Source organism: Oenanthe melanoleuca, chromosome 4, assembly GCF_029582105.1.
Source record: "Oenanthe melanoleuca isolate GR-GAL-2019-014 chromosome 4, OMel1.0, whole genome shotgun sequence".
NCBI lineage: Eukaryota > Metazoa > Chordata > Aves > Passeriformes > Muscicapidae > Oenanthe > Oenanthe melanoleuca.
This window is the reverse complement of record NC_079337.1, coordinates 11,035,614-11,051,359: the sequence shown is the minus strand read 5'-3', so window position 1 is coordinate 11,051,359 and position 15,746 is coordinate 11,035,614. Positions and strand designations below refer to the sequence as shown.

The window sequence follows — 15,746 nt, the reverse complement described above, 5'->3', positions numbered from 1 at the left end:
GCAGCGCGGTCACGTGCTGCCCGGCGCGTTGTTGCGGGCAGTGCCCGCTCCCGCCATGGCGGTCACGCCTCCCCGGGCCGGCCCGGCCCCTCCCCGCGTCCCGCCGCCGTGATAGCCGGACATGGCGGAGCCGCGGCTCGCCGTGCGCAGGAAGAGCCGCTCCGGCTCGGAGCGCAAGCGGAGCCGCGCCCCGCTGCAGCCCAGCGCCGCCAGCTCGCCGGTGGCTCGCAAGAGGCCGAGCCCCGCTGGCGAGCGGACCGCGGCCGAGGCGCCGGTAGGGGACGGCGGGATCCGGGGGATGGTGGCGGGGCGGGCGAGCTCCGTCTGGGAGGTGGTGCGTGTCGGGAACGGCCGGACTTTGTAAGAAAATGTGTAATGCCATTTGGCTTTAGCCTTGAGAAAGTTTATCTTGTGGTAATTGATAAATGATTCGTGTTGATCATAGAAGTTTTGGAGTTTGTATAAACCAGAGTACTTAAAATAAGAAAAGAACGTGGACCTAGATAAAGGGGTATATATGATTAAACCCTCTCTGTTTAAGTCCCCCTGTTATGAATATTGTGTATACCAGTTTAAAAATAATTTAAAAAAAGGGTTTTTCCATAGTCTGAAAGGTTTTTTTGCAGAATCAGATTTCCTGCCTTTGTGTGATCAATCACAAACTATGTGCTAAAGGTCACACTTCCCCCTTCTCCTGTTTTTTATCTACCAACAGCAGATGGTTACATGACCAATTGTCCCAAGAGCTGTCCCACGGAAGTCTGGAAGTTTCTTTGACCACCACTGCTTACCTTGCAGAATTACTACAGCAAACAATAACAATTATTGATTACTACAAGGAAAAGCACACTATAAAAAGGGAGCTGCAAACCCAGTTTGGTGGAATCATGGAGTGGGCGGTGACCCCTCACGTTTTTCCCAGCTCTGTCTATATAAAATAAAGCAATCTAAATTTTGTTGAATATCAAGGCTTTGTTTCTCATTTATAACAATCTCTATTATCTCTCTGCACACGTATCCTCCTACTTGTAGGATATCTGTAAGTGAGTCAAGGCGTTCCTTCGGAACCCAGGCTGGGTTGTCCTCATGGACATCAGCCAAAATGCTTTTGTGTTAACTTGGGGCAGACTCAGGTGACTTGTCTCTGATGTTTGCTCTGCCTCCTGTGGTGTTGCCCCAGGGTGTTAATGGCTCCTGTTTTGTTTTTGCAGGGCAGTAACGACAGCGAGGAGGATATGTTTGGTGACTACGACAGCTTTTATGGAAACGATTCCTTGATAGCTCAAGTGGATGATATTGAACACAAATACCTCCAGGACAAAAATGTGGATGTGAAAGCAGCTGGAGAGGTTGTACTTGGGAACCTCCACTCAGGAGTTCACCAGAAAGAGCAAGATAACTTTTCTGCTTCAGAAAATGTGGTTGACCTTAAAAGTGACAAAGAGGGTGCTTGCCAAAAGCATGACAGTGACCCAGCTGGTGGCAATCAAGAATTAACTGAATCCATTTTAGATGACTTGCCATCCTCACAACTTCTGTATTTTGAAAAACTGAATGAGCTTTCTTCTGCTTCTAGGACATCTCCAGTCTCAAAAGGGAGGGATGAACGTGTGAATTCTTCTTCAGACAAAGTCAGGGACCCATTGTCTTTTTATGCTGGTGCTGAGCACAGGAACAGACCTACTGACTCTTCCTCACACTCCAAGCGTGTTTTATTTAAAGCTGAGAGCCTCAAAGATCACCTGAAAAGTGCTATGACTGGAAATGCCAGAGCCCAGACTCTGCAGGTCTCCAAGACCAAGCAGCTCAAAGAAGCTGTTTTATCTGAAGAGATTTTTGTGGCTAGGAAAGCTATTGAATCTCCTTCTGCTGATATAGGCCCTTTTTATGGATTACCTAGCAAGGTTAAAGATTTATTCAGACAACTTCGAGGGATTGAAACACTCTATGGTAGTGTAACTAATGGATAAAAAAGAACTGCTAGTGGAGTATTGTCTGTCTCACCCATTATACTGTAAAAATATTTAAGGTAACACTTAACATAAATCATATTGAAAAGCAGTTGTCCTGTTTTAGGAAGTGGCAGTTTTGGTGGTTTAGATGTTTGGAATGGGTGGATGGTGTCCATCTGGATTATGGAATATTTTGGAAGTCATCATCACTGAAGGATTTAAGTGTTTTTTTTGAGGAAAAGCTCTCAAACACTGAGCTCAAAGTGTTCTGAATGAAACAGAGGCATTTTGGTATCAAATAACATGCCCCTGGGGTTGCTGATAATTCCTTTTTCATTTTGCAGAGTGGCAGCATGATTGCTTAATGTTAGAATCCCTGCAGCAAAGGAAGAACTTGATATACTCATTGCCTACCAGTGGTGGAAAAACTCTTGTAGCTGAAATCATAATTCTCCAAGAATTACTCTGCAGGCAGAAGGATGTTCTGATGATCCTGCCATATGTTGCCATTGTCCAAGAAAAGGTCTGGATACAGTATTTCTGGTACTGCTTTTTTTGATGTAAATCTTTCCTTGTAGGCTTTTTTTACTTGCTCACTGGCCTGGTTTTCAGCATGTTTTTTATGAATATGTGGTGGGAAGTGAGTGACCTCTCCTAAATGCTGCTCTGAGGGTCAGTAATTTTGCAATGGAACACACAAATCACGAGGTGAAGATGTTGAGTTATGAAGTAAAGTGTGCTAAATTTTGAAATAATGGCTTTTTTGTGATGTTTAGTTCTGCAGCCTGAGAGCTGTGCTGCCCAACTTGCTGAGGAAGTGGTCTTGAAATAAAAACTAACATTTTTTGGTACAAAGGGAAAGTTAGTTTTTGAAAACAGGTGAAACACAGCTGGTATTATGTATAGACTCTCCAATTTTGTAGCTGGAGTAGATACTCCTAGCTAATATGTTTCACTAATTCAAGCAGTTGATTGTGTTGTGGATTGATTTTCTGTTGAGTTGTTGAGGCAACTATGAAATCCAAAATAAGCATAAATTTGTTCTCTGATTTTCTTTTATAGGTCAGGGGTTTATCGAGTTTTGGGATAGAACTGGGTTTCCTGGTTGAAGAATATGCAGGAAGTAAAGGAAGATTTCCACCAATCAAAAGGAGAGTAAAAAAATCTCTTTATATTGCTACTATAGAAAAAGGACATGCTCTGGTGAACTCCTTAATAGAAACAGAAAGAATTGATGACCTTGGCCTGGTTGTGGTAGATGAGGTAGGCCACAAAATGTTCTCAGATTTATCAGATGCAAGTTTTTGTAGGGTTCTAATAAGCAATTATTTAGGGAGGAGCAGTTCTTTGCCTGCTTGAGTTGCCTAGAGTGTTCATAATGAAAATTGCTTTTATTTTTCTATGTTCTGAATTGGCACATGATTCTGTAATTCTGAAAGCTATTTTTTCTTTAAATGAAGCACTTATTGCTATATTAGAGTAATATATTTATATTGAGGTATCCACTGTGGTAGTGGTTGATGCTGAATTCCCACATAACTACTTATAGTTTAGAAGTCTCAAATGGATTGCAAAAAAACATAAAGAAATTTAATTGTATGGAGTGCACTCTATGAAGCTCTATTGAATTTAACTCTTAGATATGAAAACATGCAACTTTGTGTCTGGTATTAATGACCCAGTGAAACATTGAAAAAAAAAATACCAAGTAACATTTGGCTGTGAGAATTTCCCCTTGCGGTGATGGGACTGAGTTGTGCTACCACGGGTGGATTGTGGGGTTAATTAATGATGGCTAACAGTGATTTTAATTAATGGAATTCTTCAGGCTGACTGACCATACTTTAGCACTATAGCTTCTAAACAGAGGGCAGCTGAAGCACTAATTTCTGTTTTTTCTGGAAGCTAGGAAAGTTTTTACTCTAAGTGTTGCTTAAACCACATTTTGTTTAAAGTTGCCTCAAACTGGTGAATGCAAAGATCTCTATGCTGACTGTTTACTATCAAGAGTTAATAGTTTGTGTCAGCTGTGGTGTAGTTAAATGGAAGGTAAACCTTGTTGTCTACATTTGCCCATGAGTCTGTTTTTCTGTGGTTCTTAAATGCTTTCTAAGTGAGGTTATACATCTGAACATAACAATTCAAATTTACACAAGGGGTATCATGAGGAAGTCCAACAAAGACAGTTCTATAGTATTTCTTTAGGTCTATGTATTTTGGAGGGTTTTTTTAGAAATACTCTCAACTCAGTAGCATTCTTGCCTTTTTTTCCCTTCTGTGCACAGCTGCATATGCTCGGGGAGGGAAGTCGTGGAGCAATACTGGAAATTACTCTGGCCAAAATTCTTTACACCAGTAGTAAGTCATGGCTACAGTTATTGTCATTTTGTAGTTGTGACCTCTCTGAGAGAAGTCACACTCTCACTTTCTGGCTTTGTGCTATTGTGGCTGCTTTTGAAAAACATGGCATGACTCCCTATTATTAACAGCATTTACTCATTTAAGTGTTAATTAGACTCTCTAACGACGTTAGGATGGTTTTGAAGCTCTTTTGATACTTCTCTGTGAAATCCTGATTGTTGTCAAATGTCTTCCATTTCTTTGTCTGAGCCCTTTAGGCATTAAATTCAATGCTTTTTTTTTTTTACATTTACGTCTCAGTTGGTATTTTGTAACTTAGTGTTATTTCTTAGTTAGTATTTTTTTAGTAGCACCCTTTCCCTTCAAACCTGCTGCATTGGCATTTTGAGAAGATTAGTGATGATGAAGCAGTGTCATGACTTAAATACTGAATAGAGGTGTTAAAAATTGGTAATGTGACAATAAATTAATCTCAACTCCTGTTTTACAGAAAAGACACAGATCATTGGAATGAGTGCAACATTAAATAATGTTGGAGACCTGCAGAAGTTCCTGCAAGCAGAGTACTACACTAATAATTTTAGACCGGTCTGTATCCAAGATACTAGGAGCTAGTAAAGAAGATATCTGCCTTTAAAATCATAGTAAATCTGTTTGGGATTGCATCACAACTTCTGTGCTTAATTGCACAGTATAATATAAGGCCTGCTATTGCTCTCTAATTGCTAATACAATAAATAGCACTATGCACTTCTAAATACACAAATGCAATAGCCTTTATACTGCTGTGCTAAGGCATTTTTTTGATTTTAACTTAAGCAATTCCTAAATTACAGCTTCTGTGATGAATCATTGCAGCCCATTTGGTGTGCTTAGAATCTGTTCTGCTGGTTCTTGTATGCTGTCAGGACAGCATGGTTTATAATGGTTCATGGGATGCAATTTTGGCAATCTTTATTATGATTCCATGCTTTATCAAGGCAAATAATTAAAACAGTTAAGTTCTATTAAAAATTCTTTTGTGCAAGTATGTATATGACGTGGTGCTCAGTGAAAAGATGCAGCTGTACATCAGCAATAGCTTTAGAGAGAGCTGAGTTATTTAACTGAAGTTTCTCTCTGTGGCTCCTATCTTGCTAGGTAGAATTGAAGGAATACATAAAGATACGAGACACCATTTATGCAGTTGACAGCAAATCTGAAAATGGCTTTGCTTTTTCACGTCTCCTTAATTTCAAGGTAAAAACAAAGTGCTTATAGTTTCTTTGAACTGTTGTGAAATGCATTATTTTACACTGATTTGCTTGCAGACCTTTTACTAGAGAAATCACTTAAGTGGTAATTCATTTGTAGTACCCATGAGAAAGAAGTGGTAGGCTTTGGGAAGGAAAAAAAAAAAGCCTTAAAATACTGAATGCTGAACTTGAATTTCACTTCTTTTTTACTCCTCAAGGTACAGGTTTCTTCAGTATTTTGACATGTGCAGAGTAATGTGTTTGACTGTTCCAGATACTCAACATGTTATGTTTTGGGGGTAGATTTTCTAAACAGTTGATCACTCTCAGACAAAACTGAAAGAAGATAACTTTTGGGAGTTTTGCCAGCTCACTACTGCCTTGAAGGGATTCATTTCAACCTTTACAAAGAAAAATGTGTCTAATGGTAGACTGCCAGTATCACAAGTGCTGCTAAAATAAAATGAAGTATTAAGGGAAATAGCAAAGAATTTGATTTGTATATCCATGTATCCTTCAAGTTAAGTGTCTTTCAAGTGAGGATTGGGAGAAAAGCTTATCCTACAACTTCTTGGAATTATGTCACATTAAATCAAATGGGAGTATTCAAGCAATGGTTGAGAACAAGTATTGAATATTTAGGTTATAACTTAATTCCTAGGTTTAAATATTTGTCAATCTGTGCTTGTTACAGTATTCTAGTAATCTGGAGAGAGCAGATCCTGACCACATCATTGCACTGGTTACTGAAGTTATTCCTAAATATTCCTGCCTTATCTTTTGTCCCACTAAAAAGAGTTGTGAAAATGTGGCTTCATTGGTGTGCAAGTACCTCAAGAAGTAAGTTTCTGTTTATTTTTTTCAATTATATGTGAAATAATTGCTTACAACTTAAGATTTATTGTCATTTAGTTTGCAAGTGTGTTTCCCTGGTGATTAGAAGTAAATGCTTTGAGCATGAAATCTTATAAAGTTGCTAACTGCTTAAGTGATAGCAAACTGCAAAAGGCTTATTAAATTAAAGACTTTTTGAAAGTTCTTACTTTTATACCAAAACAGTTGAGAAAGATGATTATCAAAGGACAAATACTAAAGAAAAGAAGAAAAAGCATACTAAACTAGTCTGATTTTGTGTCCCTTTGGTACTGGTTTCTGAAAGCTTAGAAAGCAAACATATTTCTCTGTATCCTGGTCATGTACTTTGGTAGTCAGTTGAATATCTCTGTTCCATGCCCACTTTGGAAATCTGATTTGTAAAATCTAAAGCAGTCAGTATTTGATTCCTTCTGTTCTGTGTTTCCAAACAAGAAAAGTTCTATTGCAACTAAATCAGCCTCTTTATTATTATTATTATTATTATTATTATTATTATTATTATAGCAATAAGCTTATCCTACATAAGCTTATGATTATTATATATTGCTATTTCAAAGTGACTGGAAATAACTGTTTCTCCAATTTAGATGTTAGAAGAATGGATGATGAACAGAAGTAGACAGTTAGCATATCTCTTGATTTTTATTTTCTTTTTAGTTAATGATTGGTCAAAGTCTAAAGAAATGCTTTTCTTCCTCCAAGAGAATTTAGAGCTCACAGGGAGAAGGAAAAACAAGATCTCATCAAGAACCTAAAGAGCATTGGGAATGGAACTGTCTGTCCTGTTTTGAAGCAAACAATCCCTTTTGGTATTGCCTATCATCACAGTGGCCTTACAAATGATGAAAGAAAAAGCATAGAGGAAACTTATTCTTCAGGTGTCCTGTGTCTGCTTGCTTGCACAGCCACTCTAGCTGCTGGAGTCAACCTGCCAGCTAGAAGGTTAGTAGCCAAAACATTTAATTTTTACATTGATTTTTTTGCTTTGAAAAAAAAGTCTTTAATAAGTTGGGAATCTTAGTGCTATTTAAAGTGTGTTTGTGCTTTTATCAGCAAATTGGAAGTATAAGGAATTTTGTGTTCAACTTGGGACAGAAAACTGTGCAGTATTTATGCAGGAAATGTGAATCAGTAGGAAGTACTTCATAGTATGTCACTGGAGAGCACTTTTCTAAATGGACTAAGGAAGTTTTAATAAATTGAGAAATGCTTTAGTGGTTCTCTTATTCAAGAGAACAGTGGTTCCTTTAGATACTCTAAGAGCAGTGTTTAAATTGTAAAATATACCTTTTCTAAGGAGTTACAGTTGGAATATGTTTTAACACAAAAATGTATTATCTTTTCATATGCAAGTTCTGATGATAGGGCTGCTGTACTCTGTGTGACCAAAGAGTGTTTGCTAAGAATCCACTTCTGTGTGCACACTTAATACACCTTAAATAGTTCAATGCTTTGCACTTGATTTGCACATCTGTCCAAAGAGGTGCACCTGATTTTTATTATTTTATTGTTACTTATTGAGGTAAGGAGCACACTTAAAGAATGAATTTGAATTAGTAACATTTTATTGCTGCTTTAGTAATTTGACTGTAAAGCATAACTTACTCAAGACTTCTTTGCAGGGTGATTCTCAGATCTCCCTATGTTGGCAATGACTTCCTGAAGAAGAACCAGTATAAACAGATGATTGGCAGAGCTGGTCGAGCTGGTATTGACAGTGCTGGAGAAAGTATTCTCATTGTGCAAGAAAAAGACAAACACTTGGTAATTTTTGCAAAGCTGTTGGTAATTTAAACTGCTGGGTTACGATGGCAGAATAAACATGAGGAGACAAGCTCCCTAGCTTAATTTTTGTTCACTTCATAAAGCTGCAAGCATTTGATTTATATAATAATACCTTTAAACCACCTTTATGTGGCTTGATTTCAGATGGAAACTGCAAACTTTCAATCTTGACCCTTACTTTCTTGATAAGCTGAATCATGCATATCAGGTTTGATTTTTTTTCAAGTGTAAAATTAATACATGAATATTCTTCTGTACTAATATATTCTTTGCCCCTTTTAGGCTCAGGATTTAGTTCACAGTCCTTTGGAGAATTGCTACAGCAATCTTCTGCTGGAGTTGACCAAGGGAATGCAGAGCCTGCTGTTATCTTTAGTTGGACTGAAGGTATCAGTTAACTCTTCTCTGTGAGTAACTAAAGTGTTTGGAAATGCCAAGAAAATGTCACCTGTTGATTCTGTAGAAAAAGACAGACTGCTTAAACACTTGGGCTTGCAAGTTCAGAACAGCTTTACTGAATTTTTTTTCCTTATCTGATTACATCTTTTCATTTGACTCATTTCATAAGTAATCATGTAACACAACAATTACCTTATGTGTAAAAGCAAAGCTATATCTACCTTATTATACAATAGGCTATTAATATTTCTGTTTCTGATACTTGATTCAAAATACAAATGGAAGCAGTGGAAACAAGTCAACATGATGCAGTAGCTAGGATCATAGAACAGATGGAGAGCAATCCATCAGATCCACCACTGAGTATCTATCATTCTGTTTGTTGGGATGTATTTCTATAGAAACACAAACTCTTTACTTATTCAATAATTTTTTCCTATGTCTTATTAAATGTGTGAAATTATAACTTTAAATATGCTAATCACTTCCCAAACTGTTGCAGATAGCAGTTACCTATGAGGAAGTGCACAATTTTATGTGCTGTACATTGCTGGGTGTTCAGCAGCAGCAGCTGTCTAAAGAGAAGAGCCTCTCAGAGGTAATTAAAGATGGGCTGGAAAATCTTATAGAAAAAGGACTCCTAAAAGGAACAATATCTGAGAAGGACCACAATTCCAAATCTGCACTGACAATCACACCCTTGGGCAAAGCTACATATAAGGGTAAGGCTTTTTTTATTCTTATTAATAAACTGCAATGAAAAATAAGTTGTAGAGAGTTTTACTACATGATGTAGAGGACCAAAAATGGGAGTGAAGTAGCACATGACTGAATGCAATGGGAATGAGGTGTGATAATATTGATCCCACAAAACCAGAACTGTACTCTTAAAAAAATCACTTCAAGATTTATTTTAGTGGCTGTAATCAAAGTGGCTCAGGGCCTTGTTTTACAATTCATTGTTGCTGCAAACAGAATAATTTCTTGGAAAGCTTAAGAGGGAAAGGGAGCATATGACATGTAGACCAATTGTAATTTAAAAAATGTATCAGGAAGTTTTCTTTTCATGTTGTATCATGAAGGTTTTGGGGTATGGAATGTAATTGAAATGGGGTGAGTCTGAAGGGTTCATTCAATCTGCAGCACTATTGCAGTATTTCAGTAAAGCCAAGGCATTTCACAAGCACTCCAAACCCAAGCAGAATGAACATAGATGGAAATAGGTGACTGCCTCTCCTCAGCTTTGCTTCACTGCTCATATTAGGTTAGAACAGTTATACAGGTTACAGATATTTCTCTCCAGTTCAGATGGCACAGCAAGCTTTTGTGGAAGGTAGAGACAATACTAATTGTATTTTAAAATGTACTTCATTTAACTTTGTGTGCCTTCTTATAATTGTGCTAATTCTTATCCTGTGTGCTTGTTCTAGGCTCAATAGACTTGGCATACTGCAATCTTCTGTACAGGGAACTGAGGAAGGGTTTGGAGGGGCTGGTTCTTGAGAGCAATCTTCACCTTCTGTATCTGTCAACTCCCTATGACATGACTTTTACCTGTAGCCCAGATTGGATGATATACTTTAGACAGGTGAGAAATTGCTAGCAAACATGCACTGGGGAATTCAATAATCCTGTGTATTAAATTTGCTGGGGGTTTGAGCACATAGGACATGAAGTGGGGTAACAATCTGATGGCAAATATGCAGATTTTTTTTTGCTGGGGGAGGACTAAAATCTATTTAATTCTGTTAAAATGAGGCATTCAGAGATGGACAGTTACATATAGTTCAAACAAGTAGGCAAAGAAGCTTCAGAGCTGCCTGTGACTGGTGTCTGTAATACTACTCTGCTGATTCTATAGAGATATTGAAAAACATTGTTCCACTGTAAATAATACACTTGTGGTTTCTATAATATTGAGAGAACTAAATGTATGATAATTCTTTCTAAAATTTGATTTTAGTTCAACCAGCTAAGTGCAGCAGAGCGAAAAGTAGCAGACATTGTGGGAGTACCTGAAAGCTTTATTACAAAAAAGGCTTCTGGTCAAGCCATCAGAAAGGTAGGCTGGAGTTTTCTCATACCTAAGGTGACAGTTTAGTAATTTCATTTGATTATTTACAAATTCCAGTTTATTTTTCTGCTTGTATTGTTTATTGCTGTTCTGATTATTGAAGTTCTTTTAATCTCATGGGTTGGTTTTCTTAATGTTTTAATGTCTTTGCATGTAATATAGAAATATAAAGCTGTGAAGGGAGCAGAGATTAAAAGATTTGCCTTGTAGTAGTAACAGAACATCTGCAATGTGATACTGGCTCTGAATTCTAGCTTGTCTTATTCCTAGAATGTGGACAATTCTGTGGTGAATAGGCTCTACCTGACATTTGTCCTTTATTCCCTGCTGAAAGAGACCAACATATGGAGTGTTTCAGAGAAATTTAACATGTCCAGGGGATATGTGCAAAATCTCCTCAGTTCTGCTGCCTCCTTTGCATCCTGCCTTCTGCATTTCTGTGAGGTACTGCGTTGAAAGAATGTAAATAAATTCTTTGTGGTTTGGTTTTGCAAAATCTGGAGTTTTGTTCTCTTACTTTAGAATTGAATACAGGTGTGGTATTTCACCTTCCCTGTACAAAAGTGTTTCTTCACCTTTCCTGTTCTAGTTTATTTTTTTCTATTGAGCAGAGAATGCTCATACAATGACATTTCTTATAGTAGAAGCAAGCTTTACACACTGAGAATGTGAAAATATGCAAACTGTACAGGGCATTGATCACTGCCAGTGCTGTTGGTGAAATAATTGAAATAATGCATTGCTTATCCTACAGAATTGCCCCAGCTTGTGGATGTTCAGCTGAAGAATGCTGAATACACATCTGTAACTCTAAAAGGATGGCTAGAAATAATAGTGCTTCCCCCCTGTAAAAGCCAAATATATGCTTGTTGTCATAGCAGAGTTTGGTCAGTCTGGAGCTGATTTTTAACAATCTTTGTCTCTGCAGGAACTGGAAGAATTCTGGGTTTATAAAGCCTTGCTGACAGAACTTACCAAACAGTTGACATACTGTGTTAAGGCAGAACTCATCCCTCTGATGGAGGTAGCAGGAGTTCTAGAGGTCAGTAAATCTGGCTCCATGAAACTTTTCAATGTTAACTTGTGTGCTAAATGTTACTGTGCCTTTCAAGTGTATCTGGAAGACCAAGCTAATTTCTTACTGAGAATTCAGCATAATTCCACAACAGTCTGGAGGTTGGGGTAAATATGGTCTGTTGAGGAAATGGGAGCTGGAGTCAATGTTTTCCTTCTGGCTGCTGCCACAGCAAGTATGAAAATACTGTATTTGGATAATAATTTAGCTGTATACTTAGTTGGAAAACAGAGTCCAAGTTTCTTTTGTGGTAAGGATTCTTCAGTTCATGGAAGTAAAGAGAAATAAGAATTTCCATATTTAAGTTAGAGGATCCTTACAGAAATATGCAAAGTCCTGTTGGAACTGCATGTATTTTAAATAAGAAATGTAACCAGTCTCTGAAGCAAAGACTCCCAAGTTTTTGTTCTTTGCAAAATGATTTAACTTGCCTGTCCAGCATATTGTAGAGTCAGTTTGTCAGAAAACCATAGAATTCAGTGGCAGTGAGGTTTTAATCTGAGAAGCTAAACAAGACAGACACCTCCAAAGAATGTGGGACTGTCGTTCCTGTCAGTGACAGTGAATGCAGAAAACATGGCAACAAGAGAAGACAGCAGCCTTGGTGTCATCCAGGCTCAGAGAAAATAAAGGCAAATTGCTTCCTAAGGGCTGGGTAAGATTGCTAGGATGGTAAATCTTAGTGGTAAAGCTGTGCTTTTGGGCTATAAAGATTCTCTGTGAGTATTGATGTTGGAAAAAGAGGATTGGATTTATGTGCAGAATGAAATGTTTGAGGTTGATGCAGAGATTGGCACTTATCAGTAATTCTTATTTCCTGTTGTGAGAATCTAACACAATTTTGTGCTTTCAGGCACGAGCCAAGCAGCTTTACAATGCAGGGTACAAAACTTTAGCACACTTGGCTAATGCAAATCCAGAAACTCTGGTGAGGATGATTGAGCACTTGTCACGACGTCAAGCCAAACAAATCGTTTCATCTGCAAAGGTGAGTTAGAAACAAAGCTATAAAAACCTGCTTCAGAACTCCAACATGTCAAACATGGATGTTTGAATGACATTGAAAGGGAAGGATTCAGTTTACTAGTAAAGGCATTAGTGGATGTTTGTGATCCAAATCTGGTCTGTACTAAAAGCAATCTGTTGTGTACAGGGTAGTGCCAGGTGATCCTGCTTTTCAGAGGGGAAGCAAAGGGCAAAAATGTTTGACAGCTTGTCTGGTACTTGAAGTGCCCAGTTCTACAGTTCTACCAATGTCACACTTTACAGAAGCTCTAGTGGTAGTTGTGACAAAAGAATAGGATTTTTAGGGTTGTAGAAATGGAAACCAGCAAGGTGCAGGGTTAACCTCACCTATTGAGGTTGCTTTTGTCATGCCCTGTTATTTTTTCCTGTCTTTTCCATTTTTAGTATGCAGATTCTGTAGCAAACACTGAGTTGTGTCTAAACAAAAAATACAGGACATCAGTGATAAATCTAGCAATCTACCCTACTCTCATGGTCAGATACTAAATTAATGGAGTTTTCTCTAACTGGGAAATTAGTAGAGTGCTTGCATGGGGTCCTGTTCTTCTCCATGCCAGCAACAAACAGTTCAGGGCAGTGGATTAAACAACTGCTGATATCAGGAGTCCTGTATGTCTGGTGTAAAGTGCTGTAGTAAGAAATTTCAATTAAAGGAAGAAGTTGTCAGCTCAGCAGGCACAACTTAAAAATGTTTATTCCAACATGGAAAATAAATATCTAAGGTTAAAAATGCTCCTTAACAGTCCCCAATGAAACTGTTCATGTTCTGTAAGTTTGGTGTATTATGTGATGGCAGAATCCAGAAAACCATTTGTGTGCTGCATGAGTTTTTGTGTGACTGCTTTCTCTATGGGTGTACACTAATCAGCAAAAAAATGCTGGTCCTTTGAGGCAAAGCTGCTGCAGTCTGGGAGCAGCAAGAGGAGTTTTTACAGACCCAGCTGCAAATTTGGAAAGAAACATTGGTGTTTTAATCTGTCTAAGAGTTATAACTAATGCTTGTATTTGCTTTCTAATTTTTGTTTCTTTCTTTTTTCTTGTTGTAGATGCTGCTGAGTGAAAAAGCTGAGGCTTTGCAGGAAGAAGTTGAAGAACTCTTAAAAGTGCCAACAGATATCCCAGGGACCCATTGATTGTCATGATAAAACCATGAATCCAAAATTTGCATTTTTTAAAGTTTTTAACTCTCCTGTTTAAAGCTGCTGTAATTTAATAAATATTTAATGTCTTTTGTATACCACAATTTTGAGTGAATTCTGAATTCAGAATGTGTCCTGGAAAGCTGACTTCATTTGAAGGTTTGGATTATGAACTTCTTGAGCAATAGGACAGGATCATCTTAATTCATTCCTGGCATAGCTAGGAGTGCTTTGGGAATTGGACTGACTGCTTTGTGTGTACTTCTGCTAGGAGCTTATGCTTGCTACTGACTTAAATAATATCTTTGGATATTCCCTCTAGGACATGTGCCTCTGGGTGAGCTACCCTGAAATGCCTGCTTGCAGGATTCTCTGTACCCTAAGTGTAGCTAATGGAAGGAGCTGCAATTCATAACAAAATTGTCCCAGAGTTGTGCAAGAGGTGGTTAATGGTGCCTAGTTTAAGCCTTTTTTAAAAATGCAGATATCAAATTCATATTCAGCCTCTGGCAGTTCCCTGAGGTAATTATTTCATAATGCCTCTGAAGCAGTGTTCCAAACAGAAGGTTTACTTTTTCAAAGGTTTTTAAATTTTTAAATGTGAAGACAAAACAAAGAAGAAATCCTAAAGAACTGACACTTGAGAAGCCCTGTCAAGTTCTGAGAGTCCATGGGCTTGCATCAGTAACCTTAGTCAGGATTTTTAAAGGTATCTGCAGAAGCAATATTTGCCATGACTTGAGGCTATGTGTAAGTCTGTCTCTTAGTGCCTTGCCCTTTTAATTAAGAGATATTTTTGACCAAATGATAGATAATATTAAATTCTCTATTGGTTTATTTGTGTTGCATTCAAAAGGCAGATGATGCCCACCATAACCATGAATACATATCTAAGCAGGTGATGTCATACCCACAGAAGAAAACACACCTACCTTAAAGGTTTATTGGTGCTTAATGGTGCTTTTCCAAAGTTTGGTACAGTTTTGTGTGAATCTGGGTGGGGAAAAGAACTCCAGGAAGATAATATAAAATTATTCACTCTGAGTACTGAGTTACTGCAATAACAGATTTTATGGAAATAATCCATTAATTGCTACATTTATTACAGAATAGTTAATGAGCCAATAACCTCTGTCACAATTCTTTGCATGATATTTGTACTTGCATGCTAATTAAATTGTACACGTTATGTATTTATATAGCAGAGAGGAACAGCAGGAAAATGTCATTCCTGCCAGTTGCTAAATGTATCCTCATGCTATACATGACTATAAGACCCAGCACTGCTGCAAGATCAGGTTTTGATGAGATACACATTTGAGAATAAAGTCAAGTATTCCCTACAAATGCCAGAGCTCCTGTGAAAATGGTAAGAAAAGCTGGTTTGAAACAAAACAGTGGTTTTAAATCTGCATAAATCTGATCTGGAAAGAAAAATAAGTTGGTATTTGTTGTCTCTGCTGTTCTCTTTAAGCAGGCTGTGCTCTGCCTGGATGGATGAGTGCAATTCCCCTAAGGCTTTCTCTGTGACCTTAGAGAGCATCAGAAGTGAAATGAAGCTGCACTAATTTGCACTGAAACTTTGCTATATGTAGCTTGTCTTATTTTCCTGAAATCAAGCTTATCAGGCAAGGTAGTAGATGTATTTCATACTGCTTTTTCTTTCTGCAGGATGTATTAAAGTGCAATTAAATGCTTTTCAGATAAAGCTTTCTTACCTGGACTTTTCCCCTGGGTGGAGATGGGAGAGGAGAAAAAAGGGAATACAACAGATGTTGCTCATGGTATTTTTTTGCTGCCAGATGATGCTCAGTGCTCCAGTGT

General features: G+C 37.9%; 1 protein-coding gene across 1 annotated transcript; it reads left to right on the top strand.

The window, feature by feature from the left end:
* The first annotated feature begins 30 nt into the window (after positions 1-30).
* Positions 31-14,018, top strand: HELQ (helicase, POLQ like). Its single transcript, XM_056490824.1, has 18 exons — positions 31-274; positions 1,212-1,950; positions 2,297-2,475; positions 3,015-3,215; positions 4,238-4,310; positions 4,804-4,901; positions 5,454-5,552; positions 6,243-6,388; positions 7,127-7,366; positions 8,047-8,188; positions 8,492-8,596; positions 9,111-9,330; positions 10,039-10,196; positions 10,572-10,670; positions 10,953-11,126; positions 11,611-11,724; positions 12,611-12,745; positions 13,830-14,018. Exons 1-18 carry the CDS (start codon positions 122-124, stop codon positions 13,914-13,916), a joined length of 3,162 nt encoding a protein of 1,053 aa, XP_056346799.1. The 5' UTR covers positions 31-121; the 3' UTR covers positions 13,917-14,018.
* Positions 14,019-15,746: the final 1,728 nt, after the last annotated feature.

Coding starts and splice junctions, on each gene's coding strand:
- HELQ (XM_056490824.1), top strand. CDS start 122: ATGGCGGAGCCGCGGCTCGCCGTGCGCAGGAAGAGCCGCTCCGGCTCG. Junction 11,127..11,610: donor GCCTTCTGCATTTCTGTGAG/GTACTGCGTTGA, acceptor TTGTCTCTGCAG/GAACTGGAAGAATTCTGGGT. Junction 12,746..13,829: donor AAATCGTTTCATCTGCAAAG/GTGAGTTAGAAA, acceptor TTCTTGTTGTAG/ATGCTGCTGAGTGAAAAAGC.